Source organism: Drosophila virilis, chromosome 3, assembly GCF_030788295.1.
Source record: "Drosophila virilis strain 15010-1051.87 chromosome 3, Dvir_AGI_RSII-ME, whole genome shotgun sequence".
NCBI lineage: Eukaryota > Metazoa > Arthropoda > Insecta > Diptera > Drosophilidae > Drosophila > Drosophila virilis.
In genome coordinates, this window is record NC_091545.1 from 18,409,663 (window position 1) to 18,425,227 (window position 15,565).

Consider the following 15,565-nt stretch of genomic DNA (forward strand, 5'->3'; position numbering starts at 1 on the left):
AACTGGAAGCTCCCTTAACCGGACAGCTCCCAACATGTTAAAATTATGACTACTCAACTTTTTTATTATTTTGCCATCCAAAATGCTTTTCCCTCTGATTTGTAAATTCAATAGAAAATGTACGGCAAAGTGGGTTGCCCGCCAAATACGCGTGATCTTATGAAGAGTATTCAATGCATGCTGCATTTAAAGTCTCTATCTTTTCTCGTCTCCATGATCGACGTATCCAAGCGCAAGCGATTTATGTTAATAATAACATAACATACACACACACAGACACACACATACACACACACTAACACCCGCCCACGCAGCATGCAGACACCAAACGGTGTATCGAAATGAGTTTCAGCGAATTTCAACATAAGATTACAACAACAATTTCAACTTACAGACATACATAAACACACACATACATTCAGCAAACGCTGTAACATAATGTGCTGAACGTGTCTAGTCGGCAGTCGGCTGCAGTGCGAGCGAGACAGAACGTAGTCGAACTCTGCGCGACTCTGTTCAATGCGCACACACACACATGCAAATGCTGCGCGCCAGGCTCGTGAAATAGTTCAGTCGCATGTTTGCCTTTGATCAATGCAGTTGTAATTTGAGTTAAACATTTTGAGTTTGTTTTAATATATATATATGTTTTATTAGTTGAATTGAAGTTGGCATTATTTTGAGTTCAAAAACGTATTTAGTTGTGTTGTGCTTATAATTTATATCAAATGGAGAAGGACGGTTGGCCTCCGGCGTTTAAATGTCATGACTTTGTTCAGACAAAGGTCTTAATAACCGACTTGAAATTTTTGCATCGCCGTTGCATCATGAACGAGGAACTAAATGTGGAATGGACGCAATTAAATGAAGATATTTGGGTGCGTTTTATGTTTTTTTTTGTTCTTCTTATTTTACTGTTTCCATATTCAATCCTTATTCCGTTTGGTTCGTATTTTGTTTTAACTGTAGTTGTTCTCCTTTTCCTTTTGCGGCGTCTGTTGCAACTTGCCCTTATATCAGCTATGCCTGTTGCTTCGTTGGAGCTTTCAAGCTCCAGTGCTTTCAAGCGCCAATTTCTCTTATCCTTGTTTTTTCTAAGCCGTCAGATGGCGCTGGCTAGGACAACTCAAGCTTGCAATGTTCGTACAACAGATGGCGCTGTACATTAAAATCGCAGGCGACATCCCCTGAAATTCCCTTTCTATGTTAGTGAAAGCTTTCCTATCCTGCCACGCCCAATTGCTATGGAGAAGAAGCTTTAAGTTAGAACTATGTAACACAGAGGGCGCCACATCGAAATTTTTCATCACGAAGAAATTCTCTCCAGTAGTTTGTAAAAGAAATAAATATTTTTAATGTTTCCGTTATTTTAAAATTAAAGCCATGCTAAGAGATTCTTAAAAACAAATAAAGATAATTAGTTAATTCGCAACTGCGACAGGCGTAAGCTATAAAAATATGAAAGATTTGAACTCACATTAGTTGGATTTTAATCGGATTGCCCAGCAAAATCCATTTACTGCATAGTTAAATAATAAAACAATATAATAAAATAAAACATGATTAATGTATTTAATAACAACAAATTTAACTTACAGACTGAAGCTTAGAATCTTTCGGAATGGTTAGAGAAATGCTTTCAATTTTGAGATAGAATATTTGCCTCGGCTTTTCAAACAACAACAATTCAAATAATAACAAATTTAATCATGTCAAGCAAAATGTTAGTCACAAACTAATTCCAGCTAATTTGGTTAACATGCAGTCGGAATGGACTCAGACTGAGGTGACTGATGTTGCCGTTGCCTTCGGCGGAATAGGCCAACTTTTATTGACTTCCGGCGCAGTACGCAGCTGACGGCTGCCATTCTCATTCGCATTCGCAAAGTGCAAAGTGCAAAGTTCTGTAGGGGCATACAAAAACGCCGGCAACCGTTGAGCGCAGCGCCTGTTACGCAATCAAACAACGCAGGGCCGCGCAGATAACGTTGCCCGAGAGCTGGTTATGGCTGGGTGGCAGGGGTGGGAGTGGGACCGGGGTCTAGGCGTTGCCAGCGGCAGCAGCCACGTCAGCGGTTACCCAAATACAAACATGCTGCAGAGTAGCATCAAAATCAACAGCAGATTCAGCTTTAGCTCCAGGTCCAACATTCCTGAGCGACTAAAAACCTTGCCCAGCAACAAAATTTAGCACATTTTCCTGCGCCCACACACAGACACACACACACACATATATATATATATATACACACATAGAACATGTATCGCAACCAAAGTGAATTCCGTGCAGCCATTAATGGGCAACTTTTTGAGCTAATGCCGCGCATGGCGAGCCAAAAAAGAAAAGAACAAACGAGCTGAAATTGTATAAGTAGCCAACTAGCCAACACACTAGCTAAATAGCAACAACAACAATAAAAACTACAACAACAACAGCAAAAACAACAACAACAACGAACACAGCATCAGCGACGGTAACAACATCGACGACGGCAACAACTATGCCAATTCAACTACTTTAAACAACAACAAGAGCAAACATTTGTGTTAAACTATTCCGACTGCACAATACCCTGCTCAGTATAAAGAGTGCTCAAAGAATGTGGGCGTGTCAATTTTAAATGACCCTCCTTTAAGAATATGCCGGTGCTTTTATTGTCTTAGAAGAGATATTGCTGTCTTCACGATTTAAGCGGCTGTCAGAGGGAAAGATATTAATTGAATGTTAAAAGCATACAATGATTGTTTCTAAGTGTACACAAAAGGCAGAGGAAGGCATGTCCGACTAAATAGAGTATATATATATTCTTACACAATATCAATAGCCGAGTCGATCTGAGAGCCTATAGATAGCTAGAGACATAGAGACAGTTCCTTCTAACAAGATCGCTACGATCTTAAAATAGATTAAGATTTGCACAATCTTTTCATTGATAAAGTCAGCTTGAAAAAAAGGACGTCAGGTATGGTATAGGTATAGTATAGCATCTGCAATCAATCGACTTTGAAAAAAGCTAATATACACGTTTCCCTCTTTGTGAATAGTGTATAAAATGAAAGGACTACAACAACCACAGAAACGCGAGCCATAAACAACTAACTAGAAACACTTTCGACTGCAGGTTTTTGCAGTTTTCAGCCGCGCTCGAAAATTCAATTAACTCGCAACGTTTCACACTTTGTTGTTGCGTTTGTTGTTGTTGCTGTTGCTGAAGCCGTTGCCGCATGATGCCCACATGTGGGCGTGGCCAGTGCATTCGGTCGTCCCGAAATTGTTTTGTGGTCTTGTTGTAATTGTTTCTGGCAGCGCCTTACGGTATGCAACATTTATTTTAATGAGCTAAGCGAAGAAACTGAAATCGGGGAAATTCCCGTACATAGCCAATTAGTGTGTTCCAATAGGCATTTATTAAATAATAAGGTTAATATTGCAAATCAAAAAATTAGGATGATTTTATCTATGATTTTATGAGATATAATTGGCACAAATAAGTAAAATATTTATCTCTATTTATACGAGAGATAATCAAGGAAAATAAAAAAAATATGTATCTTATCAAAAGATATATAGAGAAAATAAAATCTGGAAAACATCTGAAATTGCTAAACTATATATAAAACTAATATATATTTAATTTTTGTTGTTTTAAATATCTGGGTCCGGCCAATTGCATAACAAGCAATGAGTAGCTCGCAGTTCGAACCTCGTTCTACCTCTGTTGCCATCTCCATTTGTTGGCCAATGGCCAAAATGTCAATTCCAATACGTAAGTCGTACGCGGCATACAACACATTCCCAGCTTCGAGCGTGTTTCTATATCGTTTCGGGTATAAGAAAAGTCGGCCATCAAATCAAACTGGCAACTGCATTTGTTTTATATAATGCAACAACTGCGGAAATTATCATAGCAAAAACGAAAGCCAAGGCAGCAAACAAAAAAAGTGCCATACAAATAAAAGAAATACATCTCTTATAAATTTCGCCTATGGCAAAAGGCAATCAAGATCTTCACACACAACACACAGACACACGCACACACATCATGTTGCAAGACACAGCCTCCATTTTGTTCAACTAGGGGCAGACATGCATGGCGGCATTTCCGGTTGCTTGGCACCATTAGTGCAGCTGCCACGCCCTCCTGCCGCACGCCTTACATTTTGGCTTTTTGTCGAGATAAGCAGTTTTCCTTATATTTTCCTTCGACTTGTTTTCTTTTTCCCGCACCGCCCCGCCTTTTGGCCTTGCTGTAACTTTACGCTAGAAGGAAAAACTTGTTTTTAAAAAGCGCATTTGACATGTGTTTGCTGCAGGCGCCCTAAAATGTACCGTAAAGTGGGAGGTAGCACCCTGCCCACTGCCCTACCCTCTCCTCTCCTCGCCATCATGACCCTCTTCGCTGTAGTTGTGTTTTCGTATGGCCAAAAGTCTTTGGCAAGAACTTACCAAGTTTCATGGCGTCCCTTTCTAAGCTTGTGTGTGCGTGCTACGAAGTATATTCATTATTTTGTTTTCATTTGCTCTGCACCGAAGTTTGCAATTGAATTTTATTGCATCTTTTTTTTTTTGGATTTTAGTCAAATACGTTCTCGGCCGAGCCATCGCCACATCGCCACAAGAAAAAAACACACGGACACACTCTGAATGCAATTTTTATGATGCTGCCAAGAAGCCGCAGTTTGCGGGCTCTTAGCCCAACTTTGGCACAGAGTTTTCTTTCATTGACTTTGGCATCGGTAATTATGTGTTTGGCACTTGGCATGGGAATTATTGCGTATAAATATGTCCTTGATTAACAAGTTTATTATCGTTGTAAGTATATATTACATCTTGAGGTCTCTCTAAAGGCTGGCATTTATGGGAACTATACGAATATAAAATATAACAGCGAGTATTGCCCGGCCTTGCCCGTGGCAAGTTTTCTTAACTTAACATTTCAGACATAGCTCTTCACGATGTGCCCGCTTTTGAAAACTGTTATCTATTAGAAAATATGCTTAAGGTTCACCGAATAATTAATTAATAGTTGGCTCTTGTCTAATCAATGCATTAAATTCCGTGGAGAGGTATCAACAAATTGTGATTGAAGTTTAGAAAATCTCTGCCAGCATACATACTCCTTTTTGTAACTCATTTCATTTAGTATACGAAACGTAATGATAGACTCGTAACAGAATGAAGTGAAATGAAATGAGTAAAAAGCGGTTCGAGTCAAAAGAGTTTTTAGACTGTGGGTTGATGTGGGGTCATGTGGGATGTGCGGGCCTGATAAACCGACAAATGCTTTTAACTTTTGCAAATGCTGCACACTTTTCGGCGTCCTTCCGTTGAGTCCGCCATACATTCTCATAGTCAGCTATATATTCACACACACACACATGCACATAAATATATTCATATATGAGGCTGTTGCTCTTTACTAATGCGGCGACGAGTGCGCCGCATCTCCCTGAAGGCCTCAAACCGGGCCCCTGGGCCGGGGCTCTGGGGCTGTTTGTCTGTCTAAGCAAATTATAATTGAGTGTGCAGGACGAGCGCATTGAACTGGCGCGTCCTGCAATCAGCCACGCCCAATGGCAACTGTTATGCCCGGTTGACATTTGCTTAAAATCAGAAACTTTTATAGATTTCTATTCGATAATGGACTAACCGGGTCGGATTACTTTATTATATAGCTGTCATAAGAACGATTAATTACAAATTAAGCATAATATGCAGTTTGAAAGAGCTTTCAATCAATTTTAAATGAAGATTTAATGTGATTCGAGTAGAGCTTTTAGGTACAAAGAAAGCTTGAGGATTTTAAAAATTAAGCACATTTTATACCCAATGAAGCTTTAATGTGCTTTTGCTCATATTTTATGAGGATAGAGTAAGAAAGCTTAGAACTAAGCGATTAAAGCTTTTTATCTATAGGTAAAGATAGATAAAGAATCTACAAAAATGCTGTTGAAAGCTTTAAATTGAAGCTTTATTTATTGCTTAGTTTTTAAGTAGGTTTAATGTCATGTTTATTGTCGTTCCGGCATTTGGAACTGTAACACTTTAAGAGAGTTAAAGAGTCTTCTCTGTTGTTGCCCCAATGTTTACCTGTCCACTTGTATAGCTGTTGTTGCTGTTGAAAGCTGCTCTTTGTGGCAAGCTCGAAGCAAACGCGCTGCCACTTGAGACGACCGCCTGCCCAACGTAGTCGATGCCGTCGACGCCGTCGACTTCTGCCCGGGCCATAAATTTTGTGCCACGTTTTGCCATTTTAATGAATGGATTTTTTAATGCAATGTTTTTGGCTCGTTATGGTTGCCCCAAGTGCTGCTGGCTCCGGGCTCCTGCCTGCAGGCTCCTTGCCATTCAGCGTGCTTTAATTTATTGACTAATTTAGGCTACCTCCCTCTCTACCCCTCCCATGCCAGCCTAATAGATACTTTTAGGCGCTCTTAATGGCAACTTTTGCTTTTATGCATGCATATATAACTTCTTTTTTTTCTTTTTTTTTCCATTTAATTAGGAGCAACCTATCGGCAGCCTATTTTGAAATTTAATTAATGTAAATTTTATGCCCAACACACGCAGCTTCTCCTGGGTAGGTGGAAGGTAATAGCTGTTACACCTGAGCTATAGTCCAGTCAAATACATACATATATGTATATGTTTTCATGCGATTAGTTTGCTCATGTGGCAGGCAACAACAGCAACAGCAACAAAAACAACAAAACAACGACACCAGCAATAATAATTTAGCTACAACTGAATGAACACATGTTTGCCTTTCGTTTAACGAGCGCATGCCGAAAAGTATGCAATGCTTTTGCTGTGCGTGTAGATCTTATCTGCTTTACGCGCCATTGCCAAGCTGTTGCCACACACACACACACACACATTCACGCACACGAACACCTACACCTACAGCCCCACTGTGCGTGTATCCATTTTGTGTATTCGTTTCCTTTGGCCACCTTTTGTCATCGTTTGCCTCGCGTCGCGTCGCGTCGTTCCGGCTGTACGATAACAAGCATCATAAATCCTTTTTGCTTTCAAATGGCACAGCACGCCCCCTGTGCAGGGCACTCGCCTGACCCAGCCCTGTCGCCCGCTGCCGACCACAAAACCGAATCTTGTGCTGCTTTCCTTTGTAGCCATTTTGTAGGCGTCATCAGCAGGCAGCGTCTGTTTCGGTTTCTGTTTGTGTTTCGCCTTGGCCATCGTTTGTTATTGTTTGCGGTTTGTTGGCCACTCGCAACGACCCAGCCCCGCCTCTGCCCAGCCCGGCCACCCATTCATATATCAACTCTCTGTCTCCCAATGTTTTCCCACTTTGGGGCGGCAGCAACAACTCTGTGTTAGTTTTCTCAGGTCTCTGCGGTTCGCTGCGCTGTCTTAAGTCCTGAAAAAAAAAAAACAGATTGAATTTAACGCAAAAAATAGTTCAGTTGCAAAAGGCCATCTTAAAAAACAAAGCGAAATTATGGTGGATTATGTGTGAGCCCTGAGGCTTTCTATAGTTTAAGGTTTAAGATGAAGTAAAGAAATTGTTCTGGACGATTCTGTGTGATTTCCTATGCTATTTACCGTTTACAGTGCAAAAAATGCACAGCTTATATTATACAACTGTCAAATGAAATTAGTTTACTTTCGAAAGTGCGAGTGCTTAATCATTCTGTAGTTTAAGATTCAACAGAATGTTAGCAAATTACTCAATTTATGTTATGCGACTGTTAAGCTGTTAACTGTTAACAGCTAGCATTGCAGTTAAGCCAAAAAGACTAGATATTGCTGAATGGACATTCTTACAAGCTCTTTGTTTTCTCTAGAGCTCTTGGGCTCTTTTCATATGGTTTTTATACAGTATGCCTTTTGCATTTGTGATTTCTATATGGGTTATATACCCTGCATTTATCAGCTGCTGCAGGCGAAGCCGCTTAACAGCAGAGCCCTGTTGGGGCGACAATTTGCCGGCCAGCCGGGATTAAAAAGTTGCCCGCTTCACGGCATTTGCATATTTGCAAGCAGCTCGAGAAGCAAAACAACCAAAGCATACGACATAACTAAGCGTGGTAGGGTGCAGAGGGTGCCGCTTCTCGCCGATAGAGCGACGGGTATCTGACTGTGCCAGCTCCTGGATACGGCCGGATGCAGTCACTTGAACGCACAGTGGAGAAATTGCCACCAGCGGCAGCGCAGTCGAATGGGGCGCTGTTAACTCGTGAGGCTATTTGCATTTTAAATCTGGCTCCTGCTCTGACGCCTGCCAGCCCAGGCTGCTGTTTAATAAGCCTCGCACGCCTTGCCATGGCAGCTGTTGTCCTGGCAAAGCGAGGACCATCCCGCCTGCCTGGTGTCCACATACGGCTAATGCAATCTTGACAACGCGTCAGTCATGTTGTTGGGCAGCCGAAAATGAGGCATGTCGCTTTTGATTTGGTTTTATTGCAGTCATGGCGCATTTCTGATTTGTTGGACACGCAAGTGGGCAAGTGGAGGAGGCAACACAGGACTCTGTTTGTTGAACCACATGACAACATGGTCGGGCGCGTCTGTGCAATGTGCACGGGTTGGGGGAGAGTTCACTCTTTGATGTCATTAGCAATCTGTGCGAAATTGTCTGTGTGAATGGCAAGTGTCCTCTGGTCAGAAAGAAAGTAAAACTAGAAGCTAATACACCGCAAAAAGAACTTCTCTTTAAAAGGTTTCGCATGCGTTGCGCATTTGCTATATTTTTTCCTATTGGATTTTAATTATATTCAAACACTTTAAAATTACATATATAATTTAATTGTGTTATGCTTGATTTTAATTTCGAATGTGATAATATTTTACCGCGCTAATCAAGCTATCGATAAGTGCAATTGAATAACAGAGCTGTTAAAGCTGGCCTGTTAACTCAACAGCACTGTTACTGTTTGGAGTATCTGCAATAACAGCGCTCCTGCTTTCATATGAAACTAGGCAAAGCAACCATTTTTTGCCAACTATTATATATATATAATATTTTTAAAAAAAATTGTCTTTTAACTCATCACTTTTACGCATAGCATGAATACAGAATTAACAATTTATTGGCGTAACTCAAATTAGGCGCCAATTGTGTAACAGTGTTGCAAAACTAAAAATGGTTTGATTTCTCTCTCTCACTCTCTCTGAGCCGTGAGTCGCCTTCATTCTCTCAATTTGCGCAACGCACAAACATTCTGCCACGCTCAACTATGCTCGCATCCTCATTAGTTGCGCTCTTCTTTTTCATCACTCATTCGCATTTCATTTCTCGTTGCGAGCGGACGTCTTCGATTGTTGCTGCGGTAAATTTAAGCATTGCGCGCGTATTTCCCTATCAATAGTAGTTGTATATTCTCGCTCTTCTCAACAAGTCGTGGGAGCTGAAGACGCTTTAAAGTGAAAAAAATTGCACGCCTTTAGGTTTAAGTTTCTGTGTCTCTTCCAATCGCAATCGAATAATTACAAAACATGTAATTCATGTGTGCCAAGCAACAAAACCAAATCCAAATACGTTTTTAGATGAAAATACAAAAAAAAAAAGAGTAGAAAAACAACGTCAAGTGCTTTCAAATTTGAAATAAAAGTGCAGTGCAACAACGAGCTATGTTCAAGCATACATATATACAAATCGGAATCGGCAACGTACAACGTACAGATACAAAATGAAATGAAAAGTTAAAAATAAATATATATGCCATCTCTCTCGGCAGCGGCAGAGGCAGCAGCAGCAGCGGCAACGTCACATAGTCAGACAGGCGCGAGGGACGTGATTTCTCTTGTGCCTGTCTGTTCTACCTTCCCCCTTCGGCCGTACGCCCGCTGGCAGCATCATTGCTCATACAAAAAAAACTATATATATATATATATGTATATATAAAAATTCATTCAATGTGCCACATGTTTTTGTGCGTCTTTCCTCTGCTCCCTTCGCAATATATTTTGCGCACATTTTTCGCTCGCTGCTTTTTGCGCTTCGTTTACGTTTCATGGCTGCTGCGCCTCCTTGTTTATCCTTTGATCCTTTTCGCACTGCCATTCGCTTCAACATTCGCATGCCTCTTTTTCTGATTCGATTTTTCACGTCTCTCTCTCTCTCTTGCTCTTTCTGTTGGCGGCGGCATCAGCATCCACAAACACACACACACACACACGCACACACACACACCAACACCAATACACGCTCAGCTGCTTGTCGGTGCTGCGCTTTGTCTTTCCCATTCAATCAACGAAAATAAAATGTGTGTGCCAGATGATGATGTCGCCTCGTAAGAGAGAATAATGTGTCGCTGCCGTTGCATTACCAAAAATTGCATCGCAGTGCAAATCAACAATAAAGCAAAAACAACAACAATGCGCCACAAAAATGTAAAATGTTTTTGCGCCCGTTTTCCGATGGCCACAGACAAAGCGTTGCCTTTGTGGAACGCCTTCTGCTCGGATATGCGGCAAAGGGAGAAAATACATATATAAAAAAAAAATACGTGAAGACTTATCGCTAAATAAACCAGCCAATAACAGGAACGTTCACAGTGACATCGCAATTCGCAATAGATATCGTTTTTTTTTTTTTTTATTTATTTTATAAACACATCATTTCATTCAACTGGAAACTTTGGCTGCGTCTGCCCCTGCCCCTGCCCGTGTCCCGTCACCTCGATAAAAGCGCGTGGTTGTCTCTCATGCCTTTTGCCTGGTCTCTTTTGTCTCGCGTTTGCGCTGTGTTTTCATTCCGTCTTTTTGCGCATTTTCTGTTTTCGTGTCGTTTCGCTTGCCACAGCCACAGCCGCCGTCCAACATCCTTTGCCCAGTTGGACGCGAGAGCAACCCCTAAACAACAATTAGTTTTACAATATTATTCGCTAAAAACGTTCAAAAACATCGTCATATAAATACTTACATACATTAAGTAAACTGCGCAGAAGGCATTCCAAAATTGTGCAAGTCGTAAAATTCGGCGGAAAAAAAAAAAAAACAATACGCGTCTGTGAAAATCGTCTTAAAATATAAACGACTTAATATATTTATGTTCTCGGGCAGTGCATATACCTACATGATAATTGTTTGAATATTTGTTGTTTATTTCGTCTTATATCTGGTTTTCCCTTTCAATGCTCAAAAACATTTCGAATATGTATTTTCAGTTCAATTCAATCAAATCGTGAACTGCGACTAACTCCCAAGTGAAATACACTCAAATTGTAAATTGTGCCAAAAAGTATATTGTCAATGCAAATACTCCATATATAAAATTAATGAATAAAACAACTAAATCAAATACAACAAATGCTACGTCAAAACAAATTGGGTCTTAATTAAAGTGCAACAAGAAGTGTGACTACCCCTATTTACAGTGTGTAGACTATTCCCAGTAGGAATTCAGCAAGTTATTTGTTGGTGTCAGCTGTGCATATAATTTGCGACGCAACTGTAAACACAAAAAGCCGTCAAACTGTGGGGCTCCGGGGCATTTTTTCTTCCTCCGCAAGGAATGTATTATCCGGTAAGCAAACAAACTAAACCTAAACCAAGACACATTATCTCGACTAAGAGTGGACATTATGGTGACAGGCACTGTACACAGGTCAAGCGACAACGGTCGCATACACATTACAGTGCACACTATAAATATTGTGACAAACGCAACGGACGACAGCTCAAAGCCGTTGTATGTTTGTTTTTTCTAGCTGCCGTTTTTTTTTTTGTTTGTCTCTCTCGCTCTCGCTCTCACTTGTGCACATTTTAATCGTCGCTTAATAGCCGCTTTTACTGCTTCAACAAACTACCGTTGTTTTCACTCTCAATTGCAGGCAAAGCCAAATTCTTAAGCGTGTATTTGTGTTGTCGCTTATTAGTCAAGCCGCGCTATCGCTCTCTCACTCCCTCTCTCTCTCTCTCTCTCTCTCTCTCTCTCTCTTCCTCTCTCGGCTGGTCGCTTTGGATTTGTTTACCTATTTACATAGACAACAACAAATATGTATGTTAAGCATTGTATTCACACGTGTGCCGAAAACGTTTCGTTTGCCCCCGCTGCCTTTGTTGATTTTGCTTCTACTTCAAAACATTTCTTCTTCTTTTTGTCAGTGCGCGTAAACGGTTCAGTTTCAAAAGCGCCTAAACCAAAGCACGTTCTCTCTCTCTCTCACTTATGGGGATTTGTATCTGTATCTGTATCTAAAGCGAACGGGCGGACTCTGGTAATTTGATAGCTCACAATGCGGGTCGACTTGCGGCATTTAATTTGTTGATACTTCATCGGTTTGTCTGTGTCGTAAGCGAGGCTCACTTTATGCGAATTTTGATTTATTTATTTTTTGTGATATTTTGTGCATTCCCCATATCATTTGATACATTCATGTGCCAACTTTTGGCGCCCGTTTCTCGCTTTCAACATTTTCCCACGTAATATATGCGCTCGAAGAATATTCAAAAAATAATATCTTATGCAAATTGTGATACGACAATTTGTCATATTATTAATTTATTTGGATTTGCTTCTTTTTCTTCTTCTTCTTTTTACAGGTACGTTTCTCATTTAAATGCAAATGTATGGGTTTTATAGAAATGTTGCATGATTGATAAGGAAGTTGACTACACAGCCATGATTTGAATGTTGATAAATGAAACTGGAATTGTATCTATGCCTTGTGTGCATGTCTATGTGTATGAGTGTGAGTGTGTATCTAGAGATTAACATCTAACGACATGGGTTTGTCTAGTTTTATATGATGTCACGAATTGAACGAAGTTCGTTTTGATTTCACGCGAATTTAATAGAAGTGCGTCGGGTTTTTGGTGGCCTACTTAATCAAATGTCTGCGGGAAATATTCGGCGAAAAATATTAATAGTTATGAAGATTGTCTTTCTGGATGCACTGAAAACAGGGTAGTAAAGTTGGAACCCATGCAAGATCTTTAAATCTAAGTGGTATAATGATATATAATAGATACATAATACTACTTCAAAGTTAGTTTAAGATATTAAAACCGATCACAAATATAAAAATTATGCATTTAGGGTTTGATCTTCTGGACCCATTCAACCACACTATATTCTATTAGATTACATTGCTTCTTGTTCACTTCATGATTGAATTTCTTATTGGTGCAATGAGACATTTCTGTTCTTATTATAGTCAATGAGATCGTTTAAGAACAAACTCTAATCCACCTCTTATTCCTATTCTGGTATGCTCCTGTTATCCCTCTAGTTGCATATCATAGGCCAAAGGCTCCCATCGATCTCTCAATTTGGCATAGATACAGCTCTACATGTATTTACTTTGAAATATTGTCATTCATTTTGTTCACAATCTTAATATGAGTATGATGAGTACATAAAACCGGTTTCTGTTTGATCGCATCTTTACCCAAGTAACTTCATTTAAAACTTTCCTTTTCAATAATTTAGATGCACTCGTAACTGCATTCTAGTTTCTGTAAACATGTTTCTAGTTTAAACTCTAAACGAATGCTAATTGCATTTGATATTCCGCACTATGATTTATTAGTAATTTCTAATCACATTACCCAGCTCTGTCGTACGACGTATTGCAAATGTCATTCTAATTAATTGCGATTAAAAGTTGTCGACGTCAGAGCAACAACTTAATTTTCACATTTCGCTCATGTAACATTAATCTGGCATTATGTGACACAAATTGCAACTTTGTGCAAAGGGAAGAGAAACCAACGCATTAGAAAGAGGAAGATTTAATACTCTGTATACAAAAACTTATTTGTCAAACGATGCACCAATAGAATTATATAAGAAATATAAATGTAAATATATAAATAACCATTCTTGCAAGAAGTTAATCGATGGATTATTCTGTGAAATCTGTATAATATAGTTTTCCGATTCTTTCCATGTTGCCTCTTGTGTGTTACATATTTCGTGACAATATCTTAGTAAGGGTAAATGCATAAAAACTGAGTTGTTCAAACGAACGAAATCTTCCGGTTTGCCGTTTGTCGGAGCCACAATTGAAAAATTGCACATAAATTGCATAAACTGCGCTGCCGTAAATTGTTGTTACGCAGCCAGCACGAGGCACGGAGCACGAGGCAGTGGGTGGCAGCTGGATGGGAGCTGGATGGGGGATGGGTGGCACTAGTGTAGCTACTAGTTGGTTCCATTGTGCGTGCGCACTTAACCGCAAAGTTGGTGAGTTTTTTATTTTGTTTATGATCAACGGATCTCGATAACAAGCGACCTTAACTAACGTAGGTTTATGACTAAACATTATGCTATTTGTTTATTGCCGATGACGCAATTGGCACAAATATCTAAATTAACAAAAAGAAGAAAAAAAGTAGCCATCAGATGCTGACATTAAGTTACTTTCACTTGGCCAACTGGATAATGTTACATTTCAATCAAGTTGGAAGGCAGCTGCTGCTTTTAGGCTTTTACTTTTTCCGACATTTTATCCAATTGGCCATCAGTCTAGTTAATGTTATAAAGAGAGAGAGAGAGAGAGAGAGAGAGAGTGAGAGTGGGTCAGGGGAGATTTTTGGAAAATTCTGTCATATCATAAACATATTTCAATATTTTCAATTTGCTTGATTGATGGCTTTAATTTATGCTCATTTTTAAGTAGCACTCGTGCAGCAGAAGGGGGTGACAGAGAGATATGCCAGTATATTTTCCAGCCCACATATTTTCCAGTTTTTCTTCTTCTTGTATACTTTTTTTTTGTAAATTGCTGACAGCGGGTCTGTTTTCTATGCGAGCGCAAATGATATGACAATTTATTTCAATTAAAGTTGATTTAAAATTTTGTTGCTCCGCCCCGCAAGTTGCACGTTGATTGCTGGTTATGGAGGCGCAAGATGAGGCACAATAAGCATAAAGAGCATGTTAAGCGAAAGAAGCTCGTGGCTTATTCGAACATTTATGTGCAGATCTATTAATGGGGGCAGCTTAATAGGTAACCGGATGAATTTATAATTAGACACAAGCTTAGTGCTCTAAACGAAAGGAAAGCTTAATTTTTCAAATGAAAATTTCGATAAAAGAAGAAGTATATTATCTAACAGACGAGTAACAGGAATATACGAAAATGGGAATGAGAGTGAGGTTTGAACTTCTGAAGCGAAGGGATGCGCGTGCGATCTCGTTGACTGACAATAAGAACCGAAATGTGGAGTGAAATAAATATATAGTGAATAAACACCATTGTTCTTAGATATTAAACTATCAGAAAATGGATAGACGAAAAATCTATCCCTACATATATGTTACTGTTATGTTACATATTACTTTATGTTACATGTTACTGTTATGTTACATGTTTCATATATGTTTTTGTATGTTTAGTATATTGTTATACCATAATAACTATTTGTAAATATATCTTTTTATATTCAAATGTTCTTTAAAAGAATTATTTAAGAATTACTTGCTAAAAACAATTTTAAAGCAGAATTATTGCCCTTTTAATCCCATGTAGAGAGTAATTTAAGAAGAAGACATATCCGACTAATATCATATCATATAGCTGCTATATAGGAACGATCGGCAGGTTCTTGTATGGCAGGTGCTTCTCTGTTTTCCAAGATATTTTCATCAAG

General features: G+C 39.4%; 1 protein-coding gene across 26 annotated transcripts in view; it reads left to right on the forward strand.

Annotated features, from left to right (window-relative positions):
* Rbfox1 (RNA-binding Fox protein 1) overlaps positions 1 to 15,565 on the forward strand; it is a 122,360-nt gene that overhangs the window by 30,779 nt on the left and 76,016 nt on the right. Inside the window, exons 1-2 of one of the 26 annotated variants that reach the window (XM_032435444.2) lie at positions 9,086 to 9,388; positions 11,134 to 11,492. The exons of 23 other annotated variants lie outside the window; for them this stretch is intronic. In XM_032435444.2, coding sequence (XP_032291335.1) covers positions 11,481 to 11,492 — 12 coding nt within the window. In that variant the 5' untranslated portion in view covers positions 9,086 to 9,388; positions 11,134 to 11,480. Of the gene's footprint in view, positions 1 to 9,085; positions 9,389 to 11,133; positions 11,493 to 15,565 lie in introns of those variants that run through there. 2 more of the 26 variants (XM_032435443.2, XM_015175906.3) reach the window with 2 other exon arrangements.